Source organism: Nyctereutes procyonoides, unplaced genomic scaffold (genome assembly GCF_905146905.1).
Source record: "Nyctereutes procyonoides isolate TBG_1078 unplaced genomic scaffold, NYPRO_anot_genome, whole genome shotgun sequence".
In the NCBI taxonomy this organism is placed as follows: Eukaryota; Metazoa; Chordata; class Mammalia; order Carnivora; family Canidae; genus Nyctereutes; species Nyctereutes procyonoides.
In genome coordinates, this window is record NW_026575047.1 from 58,033,036 (window position 1) to 58,057,746 (window position 24,711).

The 24,711-nt window shown below is 37.7% G+C and overlaps 1 protein-coding gene across 2 annotated transcripts in view; it reads right to left on the minus strand.

The window, feature by feature from the left end:
• Nucleotides 1-5,600: 5,600 nt before the first annotated feature.
• Nucleotides 5,601-24,711, minus strand: part of GABRB3 (gamma-aminobutyric acid type A receptor subunit beta3) — a 234,825-nt gene continuing 215,714 nt past the window's right edge. For both annotated transcript variants that reach the window (XM_055326733.1, XM_055326732.1), the window contains 2 exons: nt 18,949-19,193; nt 5,601-10,156 (listed from right to left, as the gene is read on the minus strand). In XM_055326733.1, the coding sequence (XP_055182708.1) occupies nt 9,815-10,156; nt 18,949-19,193 (587 nt within the window). In that variant the 3' untranslated portion in view covers nt 5,601-9,814. The remainder of the gene's footprint in view (nt 10,157-18,948; nt 19,194-24,711) is intronic.

The window sequence follows — 24,711 nt, forward strand, 5'->3', positions numbered from 1 at the left end:
AGATCTCATCAAACATGAGAGACTCCTAACTCTGGGAAATGAACAAGAGGTAGTGGAAAGGGAGGTGAGTGGGGGGTTGGGTTGACTGGGTGACAGGCACTGAGGGGGGCACTTGACGGGATGAGCACTGGGTGATATGCTATATGTTGGCAAATTGAACTCCAATTAAAAAAATAAAAATAAAAAATAAACCTTAAAGCTTACACTTTCTTTTTTTAAAACCTTTAATTTTTTAAAGATTTTATTTATTTATTCATGAGAAACACAGAAAGAGGCAGAGATATGGGCAGAGGGAGAAGGAGGCTCCCTGTGGGGAGCTGGACATGGCATTCGATCCCAGGACCTTGGGTCCATGACCTGAGCAGAAGGCAGACGCTCAACTACTGAACCACCCAGGAGTCCCAAAACTTAGGCTTTCCAAAAAACTATTAAGAGAATGAAAAGGTAAACCATGGGCAGGAAGAAAAAGTTATAAAGCCACCCAGGAGTCCCAAAACTTAGGCTTTCCAAAAAACTATTAAGAGAATGAAAAGGTAAACCATGGGCAGGAAGAAAAAGTTATAAAGCATATATCTGATAAAGAATTTGTACCTGGAATGTATAACTATGATCTGAAAACATGATTTAAAAAACAAAACCAATTAAAAATGGACAGAAGATTTAAACAGACCTTTTTTTAATGAGGAGAAACAGATGGCAAAGAAACACATGGAAAGGTGCTCAATATCATTAGCCAATAAGGAAATGCATTAAAACCAAAAAGAAATACCACCAAACCCACTTTGGAAAACCAGTTTGGCAGTTTCATTAAAAGTTAAACATATACCACCATCCTGCTATTTTGTTCTTAGGTACTTACCCAGGAAAAATGAAAGCATATTTCTGTGCAAAAACTGGATGTTCATAGCAGCTTAATATACAAGAGCCAAAAAGAGGACACAATCCAAATGTCTGTCAAGGGTGAATGGATAGATAAATTGTGGATATCCATAACAATGGAATACAACCCAACAATAAAAAGTGGTGAAGTATTGATACATAAAACAACATGAATGAACTTCAAAGTAATTATGCCATGTAAAAGAAGTTAGAGGAAAGGAGTGCAATCTATTTCATTTGTATAAAATTTTAGAAAATATAAACTAATCTCTAGTTTGCATTGATTGTTTAAAGCACATTACTTGCTGCTTGAACAGGAATCGGTGTCTAGAGTGGGACGGAGATACTACAAAGTGTCACAAGTAAAATTTTGGTTGTGATGTTGATTGTGATGATAGTTTCATATATATCAAAACTCATCAAATTATACAATTTAAATATGTGCAGTTTTTGTCTGTTATAAATGACACAAATTCAGGTATAAATGCCTCAAAAAAGCTATTTAGAAAATGAAATAGAATTGTTAAAGTCAATCTCTCAACACATAGCTAACAGACACAAAACTACAATAAGAAAGATTATATGTCGAGTATAGAACTGTTAAATACAAAATCTGACTAGTAGGAGCACATGAAAATAGGCACAGGACATTTTCTTCAAAAGCAACAGAAGATATAGAGCTTTAGAGCCAGAGTTTCACTAAAAATCCGCAATACAATAAAAAGGACTCTCACTAAATACATCTTTTTTTTTTTTTTTTTTTTTTTTTTTTTTTTTTTTTACTAAATACATCTTTATGCAATGCTAGGAGGATGTCTTAAATTCTTCCTCAATCCTGGGTGAGTTGAGAAGTTAGGGGTGAGTATCTATAAGTAAATAAGAATCAGACATCAAGCTTGTTATCAATATTACTGGATGAAAAAATATAATTATACAATGATTTCAAAGTTCTAGGGAGATTGCTTTGAATCCATGCCAATACCAAGCTAACTACCAAGTAAACAAAAAAGACCAAAGAAAGAATTCAGATATGCAAAGCCTCAAAAACCTGTCCCATACTCATCTGGGGGACATTTACTGAGGATGAACTTTGGCAAATGAAGAATAAAACCAGGAAAGAGAAGACTTGGGCTATTAAAAAAATTGATGGAACTAATTCAGGAGTTCAATGGAAGGAAATCACAGGATGAAAATTTTGCAGCAGGTCCAAAATGAAAGCAGTTGTAATTTGTATGGGAAGTCAGTTAAAACCAAGAAAAATATTTTCATGAAGAAATATAGAAAGGATAACAAACAATAAATTTAATGACTAAGGTGGTCAATAATGTTAAGTACACAGTCAAGAAAGTATACCATTCTTTCCTTGTTAAGAAAAAAGAATGCAACTTAGAAACTCCAGAATGGATGTTTGTGGGTGGTCAGGAGGGATTAAACCCAGGAAAGTCTTAACGAAACATACATGTTGTATGATTTGGATCAAATGAAGTAGTGTAGGAAAAAGTAATTCATTTTATCTGGACCTTAGGAAGGAAGATTCTCCCTTAAATAGCTCAAGGCTGAGATACTGTACAAAGAAGTCAGAACAACTGCTTAGCTTTGCTTTGAAATATATATATATATATTTATCATAATAAATATATATATATATATCATATATATATCATAATATATATATATATATCAAAGTATATCATACAGGGATCCCTGGGTGGCGCAGCGGTTTGGCGCCTGCCTTTGGCCCAGGGCGCGATCCTGGAGACCCGGGATCGAATCCCACGTCGGGCTCCCGGTGCATGGAGCCTGCTTCTCCCTCTGCCTGTGTCTCTGCCTCTCTCTCTCTATCTGCGTGTGTGACTATCATAAATAAATAAAAATTTAAAAAAACACTTAAAAAAAGTATATCATACATATGATCAACCTTTTCATTGTTTTTGAAATTTTAGAATTAATTTATAAATAAAATCATAAAATCTGAAATATAGCTACTGTGCTGAATGGGACAGTCTTTAATCTCTACAATGCAACATCAGCTGCCAGGACACTTCTTTTCTTACATGTCAATTATACCCACTGCAGTCAGAAAAACTATTAGCTATAGTATTTGTTTTTTTTTTTTCTTCTCCTAAGATTTATCTTTATGCCTTCAAATGAAATACTGAACATTGAACTATGCCCAAAAATAACTTAGTAATGTGGGTTGTTTCATTAGTTTTTGTTTAGAATCAATCTATAAACATAATAGATAATAAAATATAATTTTGTGACTGTAGGCAGAATGCAAATGTGTCTGGCCTTGGTAATGTATAAGTACAGTTAGAGTTAACAGAAAATGGGAGGTGAGAAGGGGAAAGAGAAACTCATGAAAAGACAAGGGTGTTGACATATTCATCTAAAAAAATGGAGTTAAGAGACAAGTGCTTAAAAACCTGGGGAATCAGAAATGAAGATTTCAGTTGTAAAGATATTTTCTCATGATCATCTGGCTACCAAGGCCACTAACTTGTTTCCTATTTGGCATCAAGACGCACACACACACATCTATACCCACTCCACCCCACTTCAGTGAACTGCATTTTGCTTACAAGTACCCTTTACATTGCTTGTCCATGGATTCTAAATGGAATCTATTTATATAGAAAATAAAACCATAGAGTCTGAGTCCAACTTCCCTGAAGAATCTTTCCCATGCGCCCTTTAGAAGCTGATAAAAAGGAGGTAGGCTAGGGGTGTCTGGGTGGTTCTGTGGGTTGAGCATCCAAATCAAAAGTGGGTTGTTTTTGAAGGAAGACTTAAAACTCAGTTAAAATTTGAAAATTTTCTTTTTCTTTCTTTTTTTTTTTTGGCAGTTACTGGTAATTTAAACTTGCCTTCTGAATGAATAGTGTTATAGCCTAATGGAGTAGGTGAGAAATATCCCTATAGTGATGTTCTAGTTTTAGATGAAGCCTTAGTGTGAAATATGTCCAAGTCTGGGTCCCAAAGTAGATCAGGAATATTAAAACATGTGAACTGGTGCAGCCACTCTGGAAAACTGTGTGGAGGTTCCTCAAAGAGTTAAAAATAGACCTGCCATACGACCCAGCAATTGCACTGCTGGGGATTTACCCTAAAGATAGAGATGCAATGAAATGCCGGGACACCTGCACCCCGATGTTTATAACAGCAAGGTCAACAATAGCCAAACTGTGGTAGGAGCCTCGGTGTCCATCGAAAGATGAATGGATAAAGAAGATGTGGTTTCTGTATACAATGGAATATTACTCAGCCATTAGAAACGACAAATACCCACCATTTGCTTCAACGTGGGTGGAACTGGAGGGTATTATGCTGAGTGAAGTAAGTCAATCGGAGAAGGACAAACATTATATGGTCTCATTCATTTGGGGAATATAAAAAATAGTGAAAGGGAATAGAAGGGAAGGGAGAAGAAATGTGTGGGAAATATCAGAAAGGGAGACAGAACATGAAGACTTCTAACTCTGGGAAATGAACTAGCGGTGGTGGAAGGGGAGGAGGGCGGGGGTGGGGGTGACTGGGTGACGGGCACTGAGGGGGGCTCTTGACGGGATAAGCACTGGGTGTTATTCTGTATGTTGGCAAATTGAACACCAATAAAAAATAAATTTATTATTTAAAAAATTTTTAAAAATTTTAAAAAATTAAAAAAACAAGCAGTGGGAGTCAACAGTCCAGGCAATTTCTAAAATACTGGGAACCTCGTTTCATAGTTTGAAACTTTGTTTTGTTATATGAGCTCTGAAGAATAACTGCATTTAGCCAAATAGATCAACATCAGCTGAAAAAAAAATAAAATGATTTGTATTTTCATAAGGAATATAAAAACAAATGAAAAAAGAATGTTAACAGGCCCTGTAAAGAATTACTGAAGAATTTTATTATTTTGCTTAGAGTAGATAAATGTGTGGGTATACTAACTGGCTGAGGACATTCTGTAAGACTGATAACCACAGTGGGGAATTTTAGTTTTAAGGTATTTCCAGGTGAGCCAGCAGCCTTTCTGGGAGCCTACAGATATATTTCTCGATAAATGTTCTACCTGGGGGACGCCTGGGTGGCTCAGTGGTTAAGCATCTGCCTCCAGCTCAGGGCGTGATGCTGGAGACTTGGGATCAAGTCCCACGTCGGGCTCCCTGAAAGGAGCCTACTTCTCTCTATGCCTGTGTCTCTGCCTCTCTCTCTCTCTGTGTGTCTCTGATGAATAAATAAAATCTTAAAAAAAAAAGTTCTACCAGGCTTGAAGTGTCTGAGGATTCGTTCATTCATTCATTCAAACATTGCTTGCTACTTTTTCACTGGAGAGAAAACAAGGGAAATTGCCTTTTAGTACTGAAAACCTAAAGAGTAAGGACCAATACCACCACCTCTGCCAGAGGTTATTGGTAAGTTTTGCCCCTGGTCTTAAATATAAAAATATTTCTCTCTTTAAACACTTATTTGAAGACAGGAACAGGCTGGATCTCTGGGTGTCTAGATGTCTTTTGAAGTTCAAAATAAATCACGATTTTTAAAGAAACTTCATGGTTCAGTTGTTCTCACATACAGTCAGCTTTGAGCTTATTTCTTTTGACTTTTCCAAGTAACCTGAATGGGCATGTGCATCTAAAAATATCTGGAATTAAAATAAGCACACCACTTCATCAAAACATAGTCAAGGAAGAAAAAAACCAGTCTTCATATTTAAGTCAGTTAGTTCTTTTTTAATAAATTTGAATTCATTCAACAAGTTTCATATTGTATCTATCACTCAATTTTGCTGTTTTTTTCATGTCAAATAATACCAAAAATTACATCAATGTGCTTAAGCAAAATTGGGTTTTATCTTTACAATGAAATGAAATTAATATGGGAATTGATCATGGCAGCAATCGCCTATTCTTACTAGAATAATCCTGTACTTACCTTGAACACACTCACTGACTTGTGAAGTAAAAATATGAGACAAAAATGATAAAACATGTTTATGGGGCTCACCCTAGGGAGAGGCATGTTATGTGAGCCACTCTCTGGGAGGTCACTGTTTACCCAGGTGTTGGGAATTGAGCATTTTGGAAAACATGGCACCTTTCAATGCAGTAGAAGAGGTAATTGATCCAAGGCACACTAGCTAGTGTCCTGGGAAAATTTAGTCCACCTGGGCAGCTCTTTGCCCCATGATTCAAAGTCACTCTGACTGATGGCTCATATAAGATTAGAGCCAGAGTCAATTCCACGAGTAAAAAGATATTTCACCAATTGTTCACTTTTGCTTACATAAAAATGGCCAGAAATATGAACTTGTCTTTGGGTAGAGCATTAAGTAGGAATTATTAAGTGGTTTATAATTTCAAGCCAGGAGATTCAAAGTTGGACATATTTTTTTTTCGAACATACCATAGTGGGACTAACACCCAACGGGGTTATCTACTAGATGCTTCAAAGGAACACCTACAGCTGCCATGTGCCTGTCCCCTTAAAACCAGTCCCAAATGTGTGTGGCATCACTTCTGAGATATCTCCTAGGTGAAAATGTTAATTCCAAAGCTGCATAGGGGAAAAGTGCTTTTAATGTGAATGACTAAATATGTCAAAAGATCTGGATGCTGGCATTAAAAACGCATGATATTGCAGATGTACATGTAATCTTCAGACCTAACAGGAATAGTATCAGGACATACTTTCTAGTTCATTTATGATTTTGGGGGAAATGAATGTCTCATGGTATAGACAATGAAACCCCTCTACAGTCCTGGGGTCGGTGAACAAGAATAACACTTGTTTTAAAGATTACTCAAGTCATTTCAGTCTTTCTCTGTAGGGACTTATGTAGTAGGATTCTTGAGTTGTCTCAAGTATATCTGAATATGGGTAATAACAAACTGACAGAGCAAGGTACTTCTGTACATTTTAAGCCCCTGTGAAGCATTTTGGAAAGACAGGACTACATAGAAAATTAACTTTTTATTACGCACAGTTGTTGAGAAAGAAATATCATTATATTCCAAATTCAACGTTTTTCTCCTTACTCAAGATATCTGGACGTGGGTAACAGCTACCTCACATTAATGTCAGAGGTCCGGGTTCAGAATTCATCAATACGGTTTGCTCACTGGTTCCAGTAACTACTGTGGAGTAATGAGAGGTCATAGTAACAGAACAGAGAACCAAACTCAACTCTCTTCTGTCAGCACAGAGTTCTACTTCTCAATATTTCTCACAACTTTTAAAAATGGAGAAGCTACAAAATAATTTTATTAGAAGAAAAGTAATTTTCTTCTGAAATGGAGGAAAGCAAACACATACCCAAGAATCTTAAAAAGTTTTCTTTTTTTTTACAGAATATATGTATGTATTTTTGTGTGTGTGTATGTGTGTAGTTACAAACACTATTTATAGTATAGCTATTATGTTAACTTCATCGCAGTGTCTACAAAGTGGTGGATCCCAGTCTTGGTGCCAAATGCATATAAAAAGCTCAAAAGCTATTATGACTATACCATGCAAATTTATATCCAGAAAACCTTGGTAAGTAGACTGCAGCTCTTCTGAGCCCCATGGGGTCTCTGCCTTTGATAGTTGGGTACCTCAACTATGCATCAAAAATGTTTTGAGTCATTTTTCTCCCAGAAAGAATTAATGTCACAGTTCAAAATAGTATAAATTGCACACTTAAATCAACCATTGACTGCTTTTATCTATGTTCATTTGCATTTTGGGGTCTCTCTTCTGCATGTGGAGCTCACTCCTTGAATAACTAGATACAGAAAAAGATACCTGAAGTATTGAAAGGGATAAGGTCTTCATAAATGTCTTTTTTTTCTTTAACATGTTAACAATGATAAGGCCACTTACAAGGTTTTTCCCAATCTGTTTAACTTTTAGGATCCCTCATTGTTATCCATGAAAAAAGATTGTCAGAGAAAAGCCCAAGACTAAGAAATCACTGGCTAGTCTCCAGATAAAAATAAAACCAGAGATCAGCGGGTAGAAGATGTTGAAGAAAGGTCACAATGAAGGAAGGGAAAGGGTATAAAACTGGTCATTGTTTCTAGTATGAGATTTTGTGGGTTATGTTTTACCTGACAGTGGTTATTGAACTGTGACAGATTCCCACAAATTAAAGGTTGCTATGGCTGGCAAAGAAAAATCAAGTAGTGGTCAGCTTATGGTGATAGCCCACACTACATGCATCCTTAGGGAAGGTGGTGTCTCTATCTACATGGAGAAAACTGGTGCCAGCTGAGTACTGGGTGAGATTTTGGTAATTGGTTTAGAATAGAACAGAGAGGGTGAGGCATATGTGGCATGTTGGGATAAAGTATTAATTTAGCAGTTCTTTCCTGAATATTTAGGGTTTTTTTTTCTCCAAATGCTTAACTTCACTGTGACATCTGTTTGCACAACTGTAGTCATTTCAGTTTATGGAGGCCTGTGATAGAAATATTGTTTACAAAAAATATATCATCTCTTTTTTTTTTCTTTAGAAAGATCTCATCTAAATAGTAAGTTAAGGTTGCGTCTATGAAACCGGTGCACCTTGTCTTGTTTCTACGAGCTTTAAAAAGTCCAAATACTGATGAGGCTGTGGATCAGAAGGAACCAAAAGTGACTGTGTTTGTTGTCAGGTTGCTCTCCTTTGCCTCAAGAGAACGGTCATGGGTCACTAGGTGATGCGTGGTGTGTACTGGTCATGTTCCTGCAACATCCTAGTTAAACTAGGAGTAGTTGGATGTGCTTATGAAATATATCAGATACAGAAATAAAGGTATGAAGATGTTTCTTGGTTTCTGAAATTGAAGAGTAGAGGTGTTTTAAGCTTCAATCTTAATTCTAGATAACAGAAAGTAGTTACATCACGTAAAGGAAAATATGACATCGCATGCTGCCATGATAGCAAGCATTAAGAAATAAAATCTTGGTAAATATACATATATATGCATGTTATGCAAATATATTTTATATTAACATACAATGTTGTAAGAGTGATTGATAACATAAAGACAAGGGGGAAAATCATCCTAGATGGTTTTACCTTAGAGTAACAAATAACCTGAGACGTCTATGCTTTCTGTTAGATATCAGGCCTAGAAATCCATCCAAGATGTGGAGCACATTTTCAGTGATTGAAATGTCAACTAAACATTGCCAGAACATGCCACTGTGTTCCTGCATGACAGGTAAGCTGGATCCACTCCAAGTGAACAAAAAAATACACTGTACATCAAAGTACTTACAATGATATGCCATCCATTCCCAATGGGTTTTCAAAAGATGGGCGTTCAGATATCAATGTGGGATCTATCTATGCTTAAGATGACAGGTGAGCACACACCAGTGGCTCACTTATCTACAGAAAAAGTATGCCCGATGAAAGCGAATCTCATCACCAAGAAAGCTGAAAAGCCTTCGCTTAGTGAACAGAAAGGATATGAAGTATGTGACTCATTTTAAACTAGCAATATCACTGTATGAGTTTTTGAAGATTAACTAAGAGTATCTTTCTGATTTTTAAACTAAAACATCTAACTTATGATAATAAACGACACATTTTGAGATGATATTGTGTTTCACACCCTCATTCTCAAGGCATAATATTTAGACGATGCTTGTCCCTTTCAATTAAAAAAGAAAAAACTATGACTTTCTTTAATATACATCCTGTGTTGTCCATAGCTGCAAAATGTATATATGTATGTGTATTTGTTTTACATACACATGGGTACTTACACCTGTGTGTATAAACATATACACATACATCCTCATATACACGTGTATTTTATATATATGCTGAGAAAGTTCACATATATATACAATTGCGTATGTATATATGTGTGTCTGTGTGTGTGTGTCTGTGTGTGTACAGGTATAAAAACTTGACAGGCAGAGTAATATTTCACTCAGTGTTAAATGAAGTCTTTGAAAAATGAAGTACAGTCACTCAGTTAACATAGTACAGCCAGTAAACTAAGTTGAAAAGAGAAAAAGTGAATGGAAACACGATCCTGGACCATCTGTCTATGGCATTCACATCGGTTAGATCAGGGATTTTAATTTTGAGCTGTGAAGACCTCCTCCGTAGGTGGGTCTTCTTGTGCGGGATGCTTCTGTCCCCCATGTGTCGCCCATGCCCTTCCCTAGGCATGCTCTGTTTCCTGTACTGGATTCCTGAGTTGTCAAAGGGTCGTGCTGAATTCCTGGTATCACCAACACTGCCTGTGACCTCATTCATTTCATTGTGAACCTCCAGTGATGTTAATAGAATATTTCCATGAGCATCCACCTAATTGAAAAAAATATGCATCATTACACAGCTAGCATGCCATTACTCTAATTTTGATATACAGACCCAGCACATAATTATATCACACAATCATGTCACATACATTATGAGAAATTGCACATCACCAAACCCAGCATTATTTTCATGGAAAATGTCATTTTGAAGGCTTAACTACAGTTTATAGAGATTTTATTTCCCCGATTTAAAAATTCTCACATAGGAGATTAGGTTAAATAAAGGGGCTTTTTAAAATTGAAATTTCCTATTATGGATACAAGTTTTTACAGAAGACAAAATTAAAGTACAAATTCCTTTCAAGATGTTAACTTAGGTATTTCAATCATTTTTCACAACTGGACATTGTATAGAAACTATACTCTCTCATTCTTCTTTAGAAGTCAGCTTGTCCCCTTTTCTGACTCTACAAAGATATTCACATTACTGTGGAGAAATAAGCAAATACTCCCGTGATGAATGGACACTCCTGATGACTTTGATGGGTTAGATACAGACTCCTGCCCAAGTATGATCTTCTTGCCCAATCCTGGTCTGTGAGGCCTTCTTTTTTAAGGATTGTATTTAAGATAGACTACAGTTCTCTCCCACATTGGAGTCAAATTTTAAAATAACATTTTATTCTGTGCTAAATACAGCTTCACACCTTTCATGATGCTGTCAATGGTCTATTTGCTTATATGTTGGTCTGCCATGAAACCTCTATGGAGCATGCCTGAGGCAAGGGAACCCCCCCACCCCTGGAGCCCTTTCTAAGTGGTCTGTAATCCCCTCTCTGAGCAGTGCCAACCCCTCTCAGGGCCACACAGCGCATTCTACACTCCGCTAGGTCTCATTGCTCTCCAGGATGCTTTATGCTTCCCCACCTATCTTTCCTCCTTTGCCTAAAAGGCCATCTTCCTTGCCCTCTTTGTCTGTGGAGAGCCTACCCTTTCTTCTAGAACTAGATTAAGTGCCTATGGCTTCTTCCATGAAACTTTCACAAAATTAGTTATTTTGTGGAGAAATAATTTATTAACATATTATTTTGTGTGTTCATCTTCTATATATTTCTTAGTTTCATTAAAGGCATTATGCTGAATATGAAGAAGGTGAGGTGGGGAGAGAAGATTCCCAACTCAGAAAACGCAGGTGCCTGTGCAGACCTCTAACCAGTGCCAAGATCACAGGTGGGGTGACCCCCAGACACTGAGGTAGCCCAAACTCAGGAAGGGCTGCAAAAATCTGGGGGCCACTCAGGCTCTGGCACAAAGGCACCAAAACAGATTTGGGGGTATCTACCCCATGATTTGGGAGTACAGTTCAATTATGCTTGGGGAAGGAGAGGTATGGTCATTAGGATGTCACCCCTTACTCCCCAGACCTGTGAATATGTCACCTTACATGCAAAAAGGGCACTGCAAATATATTTAAGCTTATGAACTTTACAATAGGGTGGTTAGCCTGGATTATTCAGGTGGGCTAGCCCAATATCATCACATGAGCCCTAGAAAGTAGAAGATACTCTTCAGCTGGAAGCAAGAGTGAAAGATGTGGCAGAAGGTGAGAGCAGAAGAATTGGCACCATGAGAACTGGATTCACTATTGAGAGAGGGCACTGCAGGTAAAGTATAGGAAGAAATGGGGCATTTGCTAGGAGCAAATACTGGCCCCAGCTGACAGCTAACAGGGCACAAGGGTCTCAGTCCTACAATCACAAGAAACTGTGGTCAACAACCTGTAACAGCCTTGAGAGAGGTCTATCCCCAGAGCCTCCAGAAGGGAACACAGCCCCACTGACACCCTGATTTCAGCATCCTGAGACTTTCAGCAGAGAACCCAGCTAAGCCCCATTGCACTGGATTTCTGACCAACAGAACTAGGTGTTTTCTTTTCTTTTTTTTTCCAGTGGCTGCGTTTGTAAGAATTTGTTGTGGTAGCAATTAAAACTACTACAGAGGAAAGACAGATTTCAGAGGAAAAATGCATTTGAGTTGGGCCTCAAAGAACGAGTAGACATTTTTTCAGCAAAAAGAAGGAAAAACACATCATAAACAAAGGCTTGAAAAATGTCTAAAGTGTTTGAGAAAGGCAAACTAGCTGAGTGGGATTTTGAAGAGAAGGGATCCTGGCACGTGCCAAGCTCACGGTTGATAGTCATTCATATCACTGTCATTTCCCTCTTTCTTAAAATTAGAAAATACACTCCTTGATGAAGAGTCAAGCCAGTAAGGGTTTCTGTATGTTGCATTTAAGGAATGTCAATTTTACCTTGCAGGTAGTAAAAAGTAACAGTGATTTCTAGGTAGAAAAGTGACATTCTTCTGAACTACAACCCAAGCTACAGAGTAAAGAGTAGAAGATGCATTTGAGAAGAGGAAGTAAGGAGGTAGACCTCTGTTGGTAGTACACTCCACTCCTTCTGTTTCCTTTAGGGTGGTCTGGAGGCAAAATGCCAAGAGGCTGTAAGCAAGGCTCCCCTCTGGCCACTGCAAAAAATCCCAGGACTCCCAACCTGTTGTGTCCACAGAGCAGTGCTGCTCTGCCATCATCGTACATTTCTGTATCTTCTCAATGAAGAAGGTGGGAAAGGAGTGGAGAGAGAGTAGCCTGCCACTCTACTCCCACCTGGCCTCCTGGCCCTTCCGTAGCCCTCTGCAGAACACTGACACCATCCATGTGGGGCTCAGGTGGGTGGGGTACCAGTAGCAAGCACACATTTGCCTGGGCTGTGTTTAGTTTTCTTCAGTGATGCAGTGCCACAGTGGGGAGGGACTATGAAGACCTATGATCTCCTTAGATTGGGAGCCAGCCAGCCTGAGGATACTAGGAGATGCAAATGGACTAAGAAAACACCACAGATACTGGGGAGAAGGCCCTTCATGGAGTCCCATTCCTGGAGGTAGCGACAGAGTACTAACAGAATGTGAGTTCTGCTTTTTGTTTTTGTTTCTTAATCCACTAGAGAGAAAAATTCAAATGGGATGTGTGTCTCAAAAGTACCAGGAAATGCTAGACCTTTGCAAGAATTTGGAACATGTGTTCTATATCTCTTCTTTTGTTGTTCTCTTGTCCTGGAATGGTTAGTAGGAAAACTCTTACCAAAAAAAAAAAAAATGTCTGTTTGCCTGTCTTATGGATCAGTGAAGCATCCACTGGTTTGGGAGTTAGCCTCTCAATGTAAGAAAAGGCTGTGGAAGGCGAACCCTGAGACACACATTAAGGTATGGCTGAACAGGGAGGGGGCAACAAAGGAAAGGCCAGCAAGGGAATGGGCAGGAGCATGTCTTCTGCACTGATAGTCACTGTCCCTAGGGAAGGGACGATTTGAACCTGCTTTGAAAGCTATGGGCAGCTAGCTCCTAAGTCAGCAGAGAGGAGAGCACTATGGGGTCACCTGAACTGGTCTTTATACAAAGGAAAATTAAAAGCAGGGTTCTAGAGGAGAGAGCTCTCTTTGTGTCTTTATCTCTCTCCAGCATCTTCCATCATGCTTTATGCCACATAGGCAAGAACAGGTTGGTGAATAAGCTGCCTGGCTCACTTGGGCATCTTTTTCTAGAGAAAGAGTCAATCAGAGTATTTTAGTACTGCAACGAATAGGTGTGATACTCCACTAAATATTTGTTTTTGAGTCGTGACAAAAATAGATTAAGTTATCATATAAGGAGATTTAACAAATAGATCATTTAGCAAATTGGCTCAATTAGATTTTATTTAACTGACCAATATTTTACATAGACTTTCTTAAATAGCAAGCTGATATATTTAAAACAAAATTTATCTAAAGTCAAGTCAGAGAATAACCAAAGGTGGAAGGTTCTTGATTTTTTTAAGTTGTCATGTGGAATTCATACTTACAAATAATAATAAACGATTTACCATATATTAATTAGAATCTCAAAGGACTGAAATTATTTTCCTAAAGGTAAAAAAAAGAAAACATCAGTTAGCTCTAAAAAATGTTCTCTCCATTTTATGTAATATTTTATATCCAACAAAAGCATGAGTTAAAAAGCCCAGTGGTCCACATAGGAAGGTGGATACATCATTGGAGACATGTACATGAAGTGTCCAGACTCTTGGGATTGTTCATGTAAAAAACTACTGTATATCTGCTCTGTAACATGCCCTGTGCTAGGTGAGAGACCATAGTAGGGGAATAAGAAAATATCCCTACTCTTAAGAGGTCTAGCAGGTGAGAGTTTCAAGTAATCAAAAGCACACTAAAAAAATTACTGCACAATGAACCTTAAGCACATTTTTATATACATGCCAACAATACTGTCTCTTTTTTAGTTATAAAAGTGCCATATGAGAAGCTCCTTTAATTTTTTTTTTTGAGAAGCTCCTTTAATTAAAAACTAGAGATTATAAACAATGACCTAGTAGAATGAAATACCAAAATGAAGACAAGTCTTTTTTTAAAGAAAAGGAGGGGAATATTTTGTGACAGGCTAATTCTGATCAATGTCAATGGTTCTAATGTTTAGCTTCACCTGGCTTTAAAAAGATGCATTTAAGAACCTTCCCCTTCTAAAGTGAAAAAACACACCACCTCAGCAGAACATGGTGTTCTGATAACAAATACCACTCATTCATGGACACACATTCCATGAGCATTTACCACATCTGAGCCATGGTGTGGATATTTTGGTAGATGCAAAGAATCAAATGCTGTTTAGCAAAGAAGGTGGCCACATGCAATGCAACATGCCATTTCACAAGTGCAAAGCATGTGCCATGCAAGTTGGGAGAACATGGACAAAACCAACTGCTTGAAGAAGGGAGTGACAGAGGCATGATGGAAACAAGAGGTAGAAAAAAAAATCAGGGACAATGTCATGGAGAAGAACATCTGGTTTAAGTCTTGAAGAAGGGAAAGATGTGGACAAAGAAGAAAGAGATTCTGGAAAGAGAATCCAAGGCAAAGAGATGATAATGATAGTTATTTTAGGAAGCACAGAGGGAGAATAGAGAAAATATAAGAAATAAGGTCAAATGAATGTTGAGTTGATTTTTCAAGAATTAATGACAAATTTGTATGAATTAATATCCTGTCTTCTCAAGTCCCTTGCGGCCAGTGCTCTGCATTTGGTGAAAGACTTCATGAGGGCAGAGATCTAAGTCTGTGTGCTTGACTCTAGTGAAGGACATCTAACCTTAAGGGAAACCAATCCCAATATCATCAGTAATTTACAAAATCATAGTGCTCTTGGGTACTTTGGACATTTAAGACTACCTTGCCACTGTTTCAGGACACAGCTCATGTAAGGTATAGGTCTCAAGAACCAATACTATTTTTCATGATTTCTATTTCAGAGTGGGTGAAAAAAATAATGTTGAAAGGAACTTCAACATATATTGGCTAATAAGAGCTTAGTGTAAATTAGTTTGGATGCTTTTGACTTATAGTTCTATAGTTACATAATTTTTATTTAAAAGTGAGCCAATGTGTAGAAAATTTCCAACAAAATTATGATTTTTTCTAAAATAATTAAAGCATTATCAAAATGTGTTAAATTGTAGAAACCAAACATTTTAAACAAATATGTCTTCAAAAGATGCTAATATCTTCTGAATATCTTAAATTTAAATCTTAAAACAGGTGTAAGTAATGTTGGTGAAACACAAGACTGAAATGCCCTGTATAGAATGACAGATGACGACTTGCATTTTTTAAAGCATTTCATGAAAAAAAATAAGGCATTTCATGAATACTTCATATTTTGAAGTTTGTCTCATATTTACTATAATTAGAATAAATGATTTTAACATAGTCTTTCTTCCTGTTCTATAACCTTGACAAGCACAAATATTCAAAGGTGGAAAACATCTCATGCAGAATATGTCACAAAGAGGTTTTCATTTTTTCTAGAATCTGTCACCAGATTGGCACTTAATCAATACTCATTCTTTAATTACTTTCAAGCTTCTATGTAAGTAAAATATTCTATTAGAAAAATTTTAGAAAGTATTTATCATATGAGGAAAGAACTCTTATTCTTTAGAAAGGGAATGATGTCAAATCTGCTGCTCTGATTCCTTGGCAGGAATTACAACTTTCTGCCACTTCATGAAATTCAAATATCAATTAGTCAGTTGAAAACTATCAAAGGATAGGAACCATAATACCTGAACCATAATCAAAGGCTAACTTTTGAGTATAGAAGCAATTCAGGAAAGCAAAGGAGGTCATGCACAAATAAGTAAAGTCATGATTTACATTGCACCACTAGTCTGAGGAGAAACTAAGTGAATATGTGAACATTTTGAGCATTCATTAACCACTAAGTTAAAATAGTGTAAAACTACTGAATATAAGAAAGATATACTTAAGATTTTATAGTAAGGTCAATAACACCGTCATCCCAAAGATAGTCATTGGTGGCACAGATCCCCCTTGCTGGCCTGCAGAGCCCCTGAGGTTACCACTCTGACATCCCTTATAAAATAACAAAGGTGACCTCAAGAAGATTATGGCAGAGCAAATCCCTGTGACCAGCCCAATGTCCCCCATCAGTCCAAGGACAGGTGGAGCCCTCCCAGCTTCAGGGCTCCCATCTATAAAGCAGATGGGATTCCCTGAGGCTGTTGATGGCCACACTAACAATCCTGAAAGATATCACTGAAAGTGAATGAGTAAATAATTATAATTACAAAGAATTCTTGAAGGTGTTGGCCAGTGCATAGTACCATTTCTGTTTTGCATGAAGTTTGTGATTCTTTTCTCACTTTCCCTTAACTCATACACATCACATGAGATGAGCTTTTCGGGAGATTCACTCCCATCTAAAAATTATCACTATATTCTTAGATGTGGGTCAGAAATAATTTTTTTTAACAGACTGCTAGTTTTTTTTTAAAGATTTTATTTATTTATTGATGATAGAGAGAGAGAGAGAGAGAGAGAGAGAGAGAGAGAGAGAGAGAGGCAGAGACACAGGCAGAGGGAGAAGCAAGCTCCATGCCAGGACCCCGACATGGGACTCGATCCTGGGACTCCAGGATCATGCCCTGGGCCAAAGGCAGGCGCTAAACCACTGAGCCACCCAGGAATCCCCCCAGTTAAATAATTTTTAATGCTTATCTTTAAGGATATAAAATATGCTTTTAAAACTAGTATCTATGCACCTGTATATCAACTTCAGACCTTAACAGCTGATCTACAATTACAGATTTTTAAAAATAGGAACATGTAAAGGCTTTAACAAAGCTGTTGGGAAAACACAGAAACAATTTTTCAGGGAAACAATAAAAATGGCCTTGTGAATGAATTTTCCTCTACACCTGATTTATAATATAATATCTGACATAAAATATTTTTCACATTCTCCTACTTATCTCTGTGCATGTTAGAGGTGTTTCTGTTTTTGCTTTTAATTTTAAGCTTCACACTCTAAAAGGTATTTCTGTAGCACAACAATTTGTTCTAAATCATATCATTTAGAAGAAAGGAAACAAATTTATAATCTGTTTAAGTTATGAGGGAATTTGGAAAAAAAACAGCATTGTATGTGTATCTGTATATCTATGTGATGGAAACAATAATGATGTAATGAATTCTAGTTTCCTTGGAAATAGTGTGACCAAAGCATATTGTGTATTCATAGTAGGATGCAGACTTACTTAGGAACATAACAGTGTGGTACTAAGTATATTTTCCAGTAAGAAGTTCAGGGTAATTTTGCTTGTGGAAGCCTGATTTTCTTCACAGATCCTGGGCTTCTCTGCCAACTCTATTTATGTTTTGCTGAAAGGAGGGGAGCCATTTACATTCATTTAACTGCCTGTATTCATTCATGAATGTTTGTCAACCTATTCTGGGCCACCAGTGGTCTATGGACACAGCAAATACTTTAAGGAGCTGCTGTATTCCTCTAAGGAACAGACCCATGACATGCATTAAGAGCGTGAGAGAAGGCAAGGAAAAACCACAGACTTGAGAAATAAGTAAATTTAGCAAGAAGAATTCAATAATAAAGAAATATAGGAGCAAGCACATAAGCAGGGAGAAATATATTTTTGAGAACTTGATGGAGTGCAAGAGGTAGAAAGATAAAGACAGAAATTATATAGAAACTATAATGTCCTTTCATTAAACTACTGTTTAATTGCAATGACATATATTATTAAAAAATAAACTGAAATGACATGCAGTTGCAAAATTACTTTGTAACTGGAAGGATGGAAGGATGCTAAGCTAGACTGGAGAGGTTGGACCTAATTTACGGTCTCTTTTAGAGTGTAGAGCCCAAAGGCTTCCTAAAGCCTGGGTCTGCCAGGCTCTGACTTTTTGTGAGCACATCTGGCAGGGCTAGGACCAGGGCATATCTATGAGATCCCTTGGACAGAGCACTGCTCCTGCTTTGCCCTAAGGACCTTGGGGACTATGCCAGATAGAGGGTGGATGAGAGAGGGGTCTACTAACACTGTAAAAGAACAGTGGCATCCTAGACAATCAAATTTGTAATTTTATCACTAAAGGAATATTGCAACATTTTGGAAACATGCTTTTACATGTCAGGTTTAGGGCTAACATCCCACATGGTATTCACATAATCTGTTCTTTTCATAGGAAACTAGAAGCTTGTGGCTTCTCCAGCTTCTGCACTAATTTTGGTTTTATATAAAATTCAGTGACTTGCAGGGGGCAACATTTTAGGTTATGAACAAAAGTCTACACAACTCCTACTTAAAGGTCACATAAGTAACTGTAGTGACTGATGAGTGGTAGGTGGCAGGATGGGTCTGTGAAAGGAATGATGGGTGAGTGGTCAAGCTGGTGGAGGGCCTACCCGATTGCTTTCACTCTTGGAACGGTCATTCTTTGCCTTGGCTGTCTTTTCTGCAAGCTTCTTCTGCCTTTGAGGGCCTCTTCCAAAGAAAATGTAGTTGACAAAGGCATACTCCAGAAGGGCCAGAAATACAAAGACAAAGCAGCCCATGAGGTACATGTCAATGGCTTTGACATAGGGGATTTTGGGCAATGTCTCCCGAAGATGTGTGTTGATGGTTGTCATCGTCAGCACAGTTGTAATCCCTATAAAAGAAACAAAAGGGTGAGAGGCTGAAGCTTAGCAGCTCCATTCCTCACTTTTCACTTTTGTATTTATCAAACAGCTTGAAATAGTTGGAGATGACAGATTGAATATTACTGGGCAATCATAAAGTAATAGAGCATGAACTGTGTTGCGTGGGCAGCAGGTCACACCTCAGGTCAGGAAGCTGACATCTCTGCTCCCTCTTGGAACACCACCCAGTGGTACCTGGCTCGTAGAGAGAAGGAATTGAGGATATATGGAGATGTATAGGTGGAAAAGGAAAGTTGGAAGAAATGAAAATGAACCCAGAAACTAACACAAAATACTGTGCGTCAGGATGAGAAGCTTCCAAGAAGAATGAATCTATGAAGAATCAAAGAAGACGATCATCTAAGGCCATTAGTGAGAGTTCTATAAGCCTGCTTGTTACAAGAAAACAATTTTTACTACAATACTTTATCAACAAGAAAACAATTCTTACTACAATACTTTATGAACAAGGGGGATGAGGCAATGATTTTTAAAACTGTTAGTGAACATGATCCAGTCCTGAGTTCATGTATTTATCTATTCTGATATACAGCTATAGGTTAATATATTTAAAATCTCATCAGTTAAGACATTAAATAGAAAGCAAGATCCCTCAAACTGAGCACCCTGGCCTATCTTTGCTATTTCAGTTTGCACACAGAAAATACCTGCATCCATGACTATTCAGGACTCTGCCCTTCATATACATTAATGCAGATCCATTTTAAACAATTTTAGAGACTAAACATCTAGAGGTAAAAGATAAACATGAGGGTAAAGTTTAAAATAACTTTAAACCTTAAATAATGAAAATGTAGCCATATATAAATATAAAAAGATGGTTTCATCTGTACCAGGTTTATTTTGGCAGATAAAGTCAAAATAAAAATGTATATATTGCACAACTATGTTAGAATGGTATATTTCTTAAAGAACAATTGTCTTGGTATTTTCTTTCATGTAAAGTATAAATCTTTAAGATGTAATAAGTATATTTGCTTTTTTTTAACTGGTTTTTGCCTTTTTCCCCTCTCCTCCAAAAATATAAAAATGTATGCATGTTTATCAAGTTGCACAATTCATTTCTGAAAAACGAACTGGAAAAGTAATCAACATTAGTATGAGAAAAACTCAACTGAAAATCAAAAGTGTTATTTAATTGTAAACCACTCTTCATACATCAATGAATTATAATTAAAATTGTTTTTTTTTTTTTTTTTTTTTTTTTTTTTTTTTTTTTTTTTTTTTTAAAGAGAAGGTTTTGACCTTCTGCTTAAATTTTTTTTTTTAATTTTTATTTATTTATGATAGTCACACAGAGAGAAAGAGAGAGAGGCAGAGACACAGGCAGAGGGAGAAGCAGGCTCCATGCACCGGGAGCCCGACGTGGGAATCGATCCCGGGTCTCCAGGATCGCGCCCCGGGCCAAAGGCAGGCGCCAAACCGCTGCGCCACCCAGGGATCCCAAAATTGTTTTTTTTTTTAAAAAAACTTCAGGGAAGTTCAGGGAACTTATTACTTCAGTACTTCAGGGAAGCTCCTGAGGACAGACTCAGAGTCCTTTCCCTCCTCAACTAAGAGTCTATACCAGCTTCTCAAAATATGCTTGGTAAAGTCAAGGCCAAATGATTTTATTCAAACTATAGAATCTCACCATACTCTGGGGGCTGACCAGATCCTTTTTTAAAAAACTGTCATTATGTTGACTTGTCTAGATGATAGTAGTGTGTGAATGATCTGTTTTCCTAGCAAAGTTAAGTCTAGTCGCTAAAAGCACACATGGACCATATATTGCAATTCTACGTTTTTTGCTATACGAGTATTTCATATTGGATAATCTGAAGCGATAGAGAGGAGAGGACATGCCAGTGACATGACTAGAGTTTGTTGAACTGAGCGAAGCCACACATGCAGGAAGTATATGGATTGCTCACTTTTTTTGTGGGACAGTAACTACTACAGCTGACTTGCTCTCTCTTAAAATATTAAGAAGTTTCAAGGAAGCAAGACAGCTCCAAAGGGTTAGCTCCTTTCTATCCATTCAACTGGTGCCACTGAATGCAATTACTGCTGTGTCTTCTAGGACTCAATAGAAACACCTCCGTTTCGTTGTTATGTCATGCCTTCCTGCAAAATGGAGACTTCTGAAAGTAAGAGCATTAGCTATGGTCCCTCAGCCATAACAACCTGAAAACACAATGTCACTGAGACTAGGGGACAGTGCAGACCAGAGAGGTCAGTGTTCCCAAGAGACAGGGCAGAGCCCATACTGCCTCTACATATGATCCCACCAAAGGCACTTCTTTGAACCTCCAGATCTCATCCAACCTCCAGTGGAGGGTTTGTATTTGCTAAGCATCTTAGTTTGATGCCTTCCAGATTCCTATCCTATTGCTGGAGGTAGGCATCCTTATCCTGCGTGTCCCACAGAGAGACCTTCAGACCACAGATCTCTACTGGCTCAGGACTATCTGGAGGGCAGGGAGTAAAGCCCAGGCTTCTGTCACTAGCATGTGCTCTCCTTCCACTCACCTCTAAACTGCTATTAAAAGTAGAGGAAGGAATTGAGGCACTGAGGAACTATTTTTGTGTGTAACTGCAAACCATGATAGCTATGGAATTTATGGAAATTGAATAAGTCAGTATATTTTAAGATTTTCTTTTAAAGTAACATTCATGTGCACCTGGGGACTTTTAAAATTTGAAAATGGCAATGAGAGGATTAGAGTTTACAAATAAATGTGAAAACACCATGTAAACTTTCCAAAATTAGGTGTTCTCACCATTATTCAAAAATTTTGTGATTTTTGCTCCCATAATTTTTTTCCTTCCAAAGATATTTGAAAAGCTTGAATGCATTGGTTTAGCTATTGCTTTGGCTCTCTAGCTGACTGTTTTGAGTGGATATGTATGACACAGGCCTCAGTGAATGTCCAGGGAAATGGGATGAAGGAACACAGGGATAAGAGCCAGCACTGGCACTCAGCCTGGTAAAAGCAGCCCCGAGAAAAACGGGAGAGCACCCTGGCTCAGACCCATCAGCTCAGCTCAAGGACTCTCTTAACAGTATGGTTTTGGGGTGAGTGCTTTGTTGGGGCTCACATTAAGTTTAAAAAGCCAGTGCATTTACTAATTCTTTGTATCATTTTTCTTCCTATCTAAATATTGTGAATGATGCTGTATTGTAGTGATTCGCAGACCTGGATGGTATAGCCACATGGCTCAAGCCAAAAGCCTAGCTCTGCCACTTCCCAGAAGCATGATCTGAGCTTTGATGGGTACTCACCATTGTCTAGAGCTGTTGTGAAGTCTAAATGTGATGCCTGACAACCACTGGTGATATCTCAATAAATGGTAACTGGCATTGTTAACACTAATAACAACTAATAATCATATTTATTATTATCATTACAGAAAAAGAAATTATTTAGTAGCTTCCAGTTTTCTGGCAAGAGAACTACAGCCACAGTCTTGCTTTGAACTTCTGCCTTCTAAGGGAACCCATCCAACTGCAGTACAGGAGATGACTGAATGGTGCTTTCCATGTTCTTTGTACACTGATCAATCTGTTCAATATTTCTACTAATTGTTAGCATCAAATTATTTATTTAGATTATGCTAATAAAATATTATATTTGAAAAAACTGCATTTGTGAAGATGACTATGAAATAAAAATATAATTTGCATGATTTAATCAAAAGATACTTTATTTCTCTTGTTTGTGATCAAAATAATGTGGCCTAAATTAGTTTAAATTTTCCATTTTAAAAAGGCCAGTACTATTATTCACTGATAAGTGGACTTCAGGGTTTTGAGGAAGACCATCTAATTACAACTCTGAACTTTGCAGTCTCATGGCTTGTAACACTAACAGTTCAACAGATCTGGGCATCAACCCCTGATCATTAGAAGCAGAAAACCCTGAAGCAAAGAGAACAGCAATGCGACACAGCTTTCTGAAGGACCAGTGTTTCCATTCTCAATAGAGAGACAACCTCAGACAGCTGTAGGTCCAACAGAGCCCTGAGCCAGAGAGGGTACTCCATGAATGTCTTTGCTGAACACCCCTCTGCACAGATCTATACCTCTAAGATCTCATTTAGAAATGAGGTGCAGTCATCGTGGTACAGTTATTCAGGAAGGATGCTGACAACAGCACTCAAAGCATTTTAAAAGGCATGGTACAAGACAGGACAGGTGGAACGGGGATGGGGGGAGGAGGATTTCTCCAATTAAAGCCCCCAAGTCATGGCCGTATCTTCTTAAAGAAGTACAGAGCACATTAGCATTTTAAAGATTCTGGGATCCCTTGATAATAATAATAATAATAATAATTCTTGCTTAGCATTTCTTTTTAATCCTTGATTTTTTGAAATGTAATAGATAAAATAACTCTTGCATATACTGTTATTGACACCATAGAAATCACCTGTAGCAGTTAAGGGGAAGAACCCGGGAGTCAGATTAACTGTATTAAAATCGTTCTTCTGACTCTTAGTATATCACTTTGTACCAGTTATGTAGCTTTTCTGTACCTAATTTTCCTGCTCTGTAAAATGGGAACAATAACATTGCTTATTGTGCTATGCATATTCTGCAGCACATTTGATAAAGTAACCCCACTGACAGCCTTGCAGAGAATCTGCCATCTGAGTATTTGGTAAATTTCGGTCTTAATGATTACTGTGCTGCTGTTATCTGGTGTTCATGACCCTATGACATACTTTTCCTTAAGTAATTGGAGGTGACCTGGTGACAGGCTCGGAGATCCTGTTGTGCATAGGCAGAAGGTGGAAGAAAGGGAGTGAGCACGCTGGTATTCTACACTGAGAGCTGGACCTGTTGGACTGCTGTCTACTCAGACACTGTGGCCCTAGGGTCACAGCTGCCTTCAAGACTCTCAGGCCTCAGGTTCATCCTGACACTGGCAAATGCCCATTCACTTTGGCCTCTTTACTCACATATGCCTCCCTGACTTGTGACATCAGTCAGAACCTGGCATTCCTCTAGTGGTGAAGCCTAAGCAACTCTGGGCAGACCATTTCTTTGTCCTCGCAAAGCCACAACAAAATGATTTAGGTATATAATCATAAGGTTGTGCTGTTAGAAAAAGTGGAATTTACTTTCATATACTATAATGATGTTGGGTTAACTACAACTCACTTCAGATAGATTATTTAATATTATGGAAGACAGTGTTTTACAATTAAGGAGCTATAGAACTCGTATATCTTGAAATTTTAGAAATTCACATTTTCAGTACACCTCACTCCTACTGATGATGCCAGATAATTATAGGTTTTTTTTTGCTGCTTATCTTTCTCTATCTCAATAATGACAAATTTTCCAACACCAATTCAATGTGAAACTCAAGAAACTTTAGCTTCAAGTCTCTATCTGCATAGACCTCACTCAGGCGTGGGGTGGGGTCCTATAAATTTTATATTTGTTTATTTTATATTCTCTTTCTTAAAGAGAGACTCTGA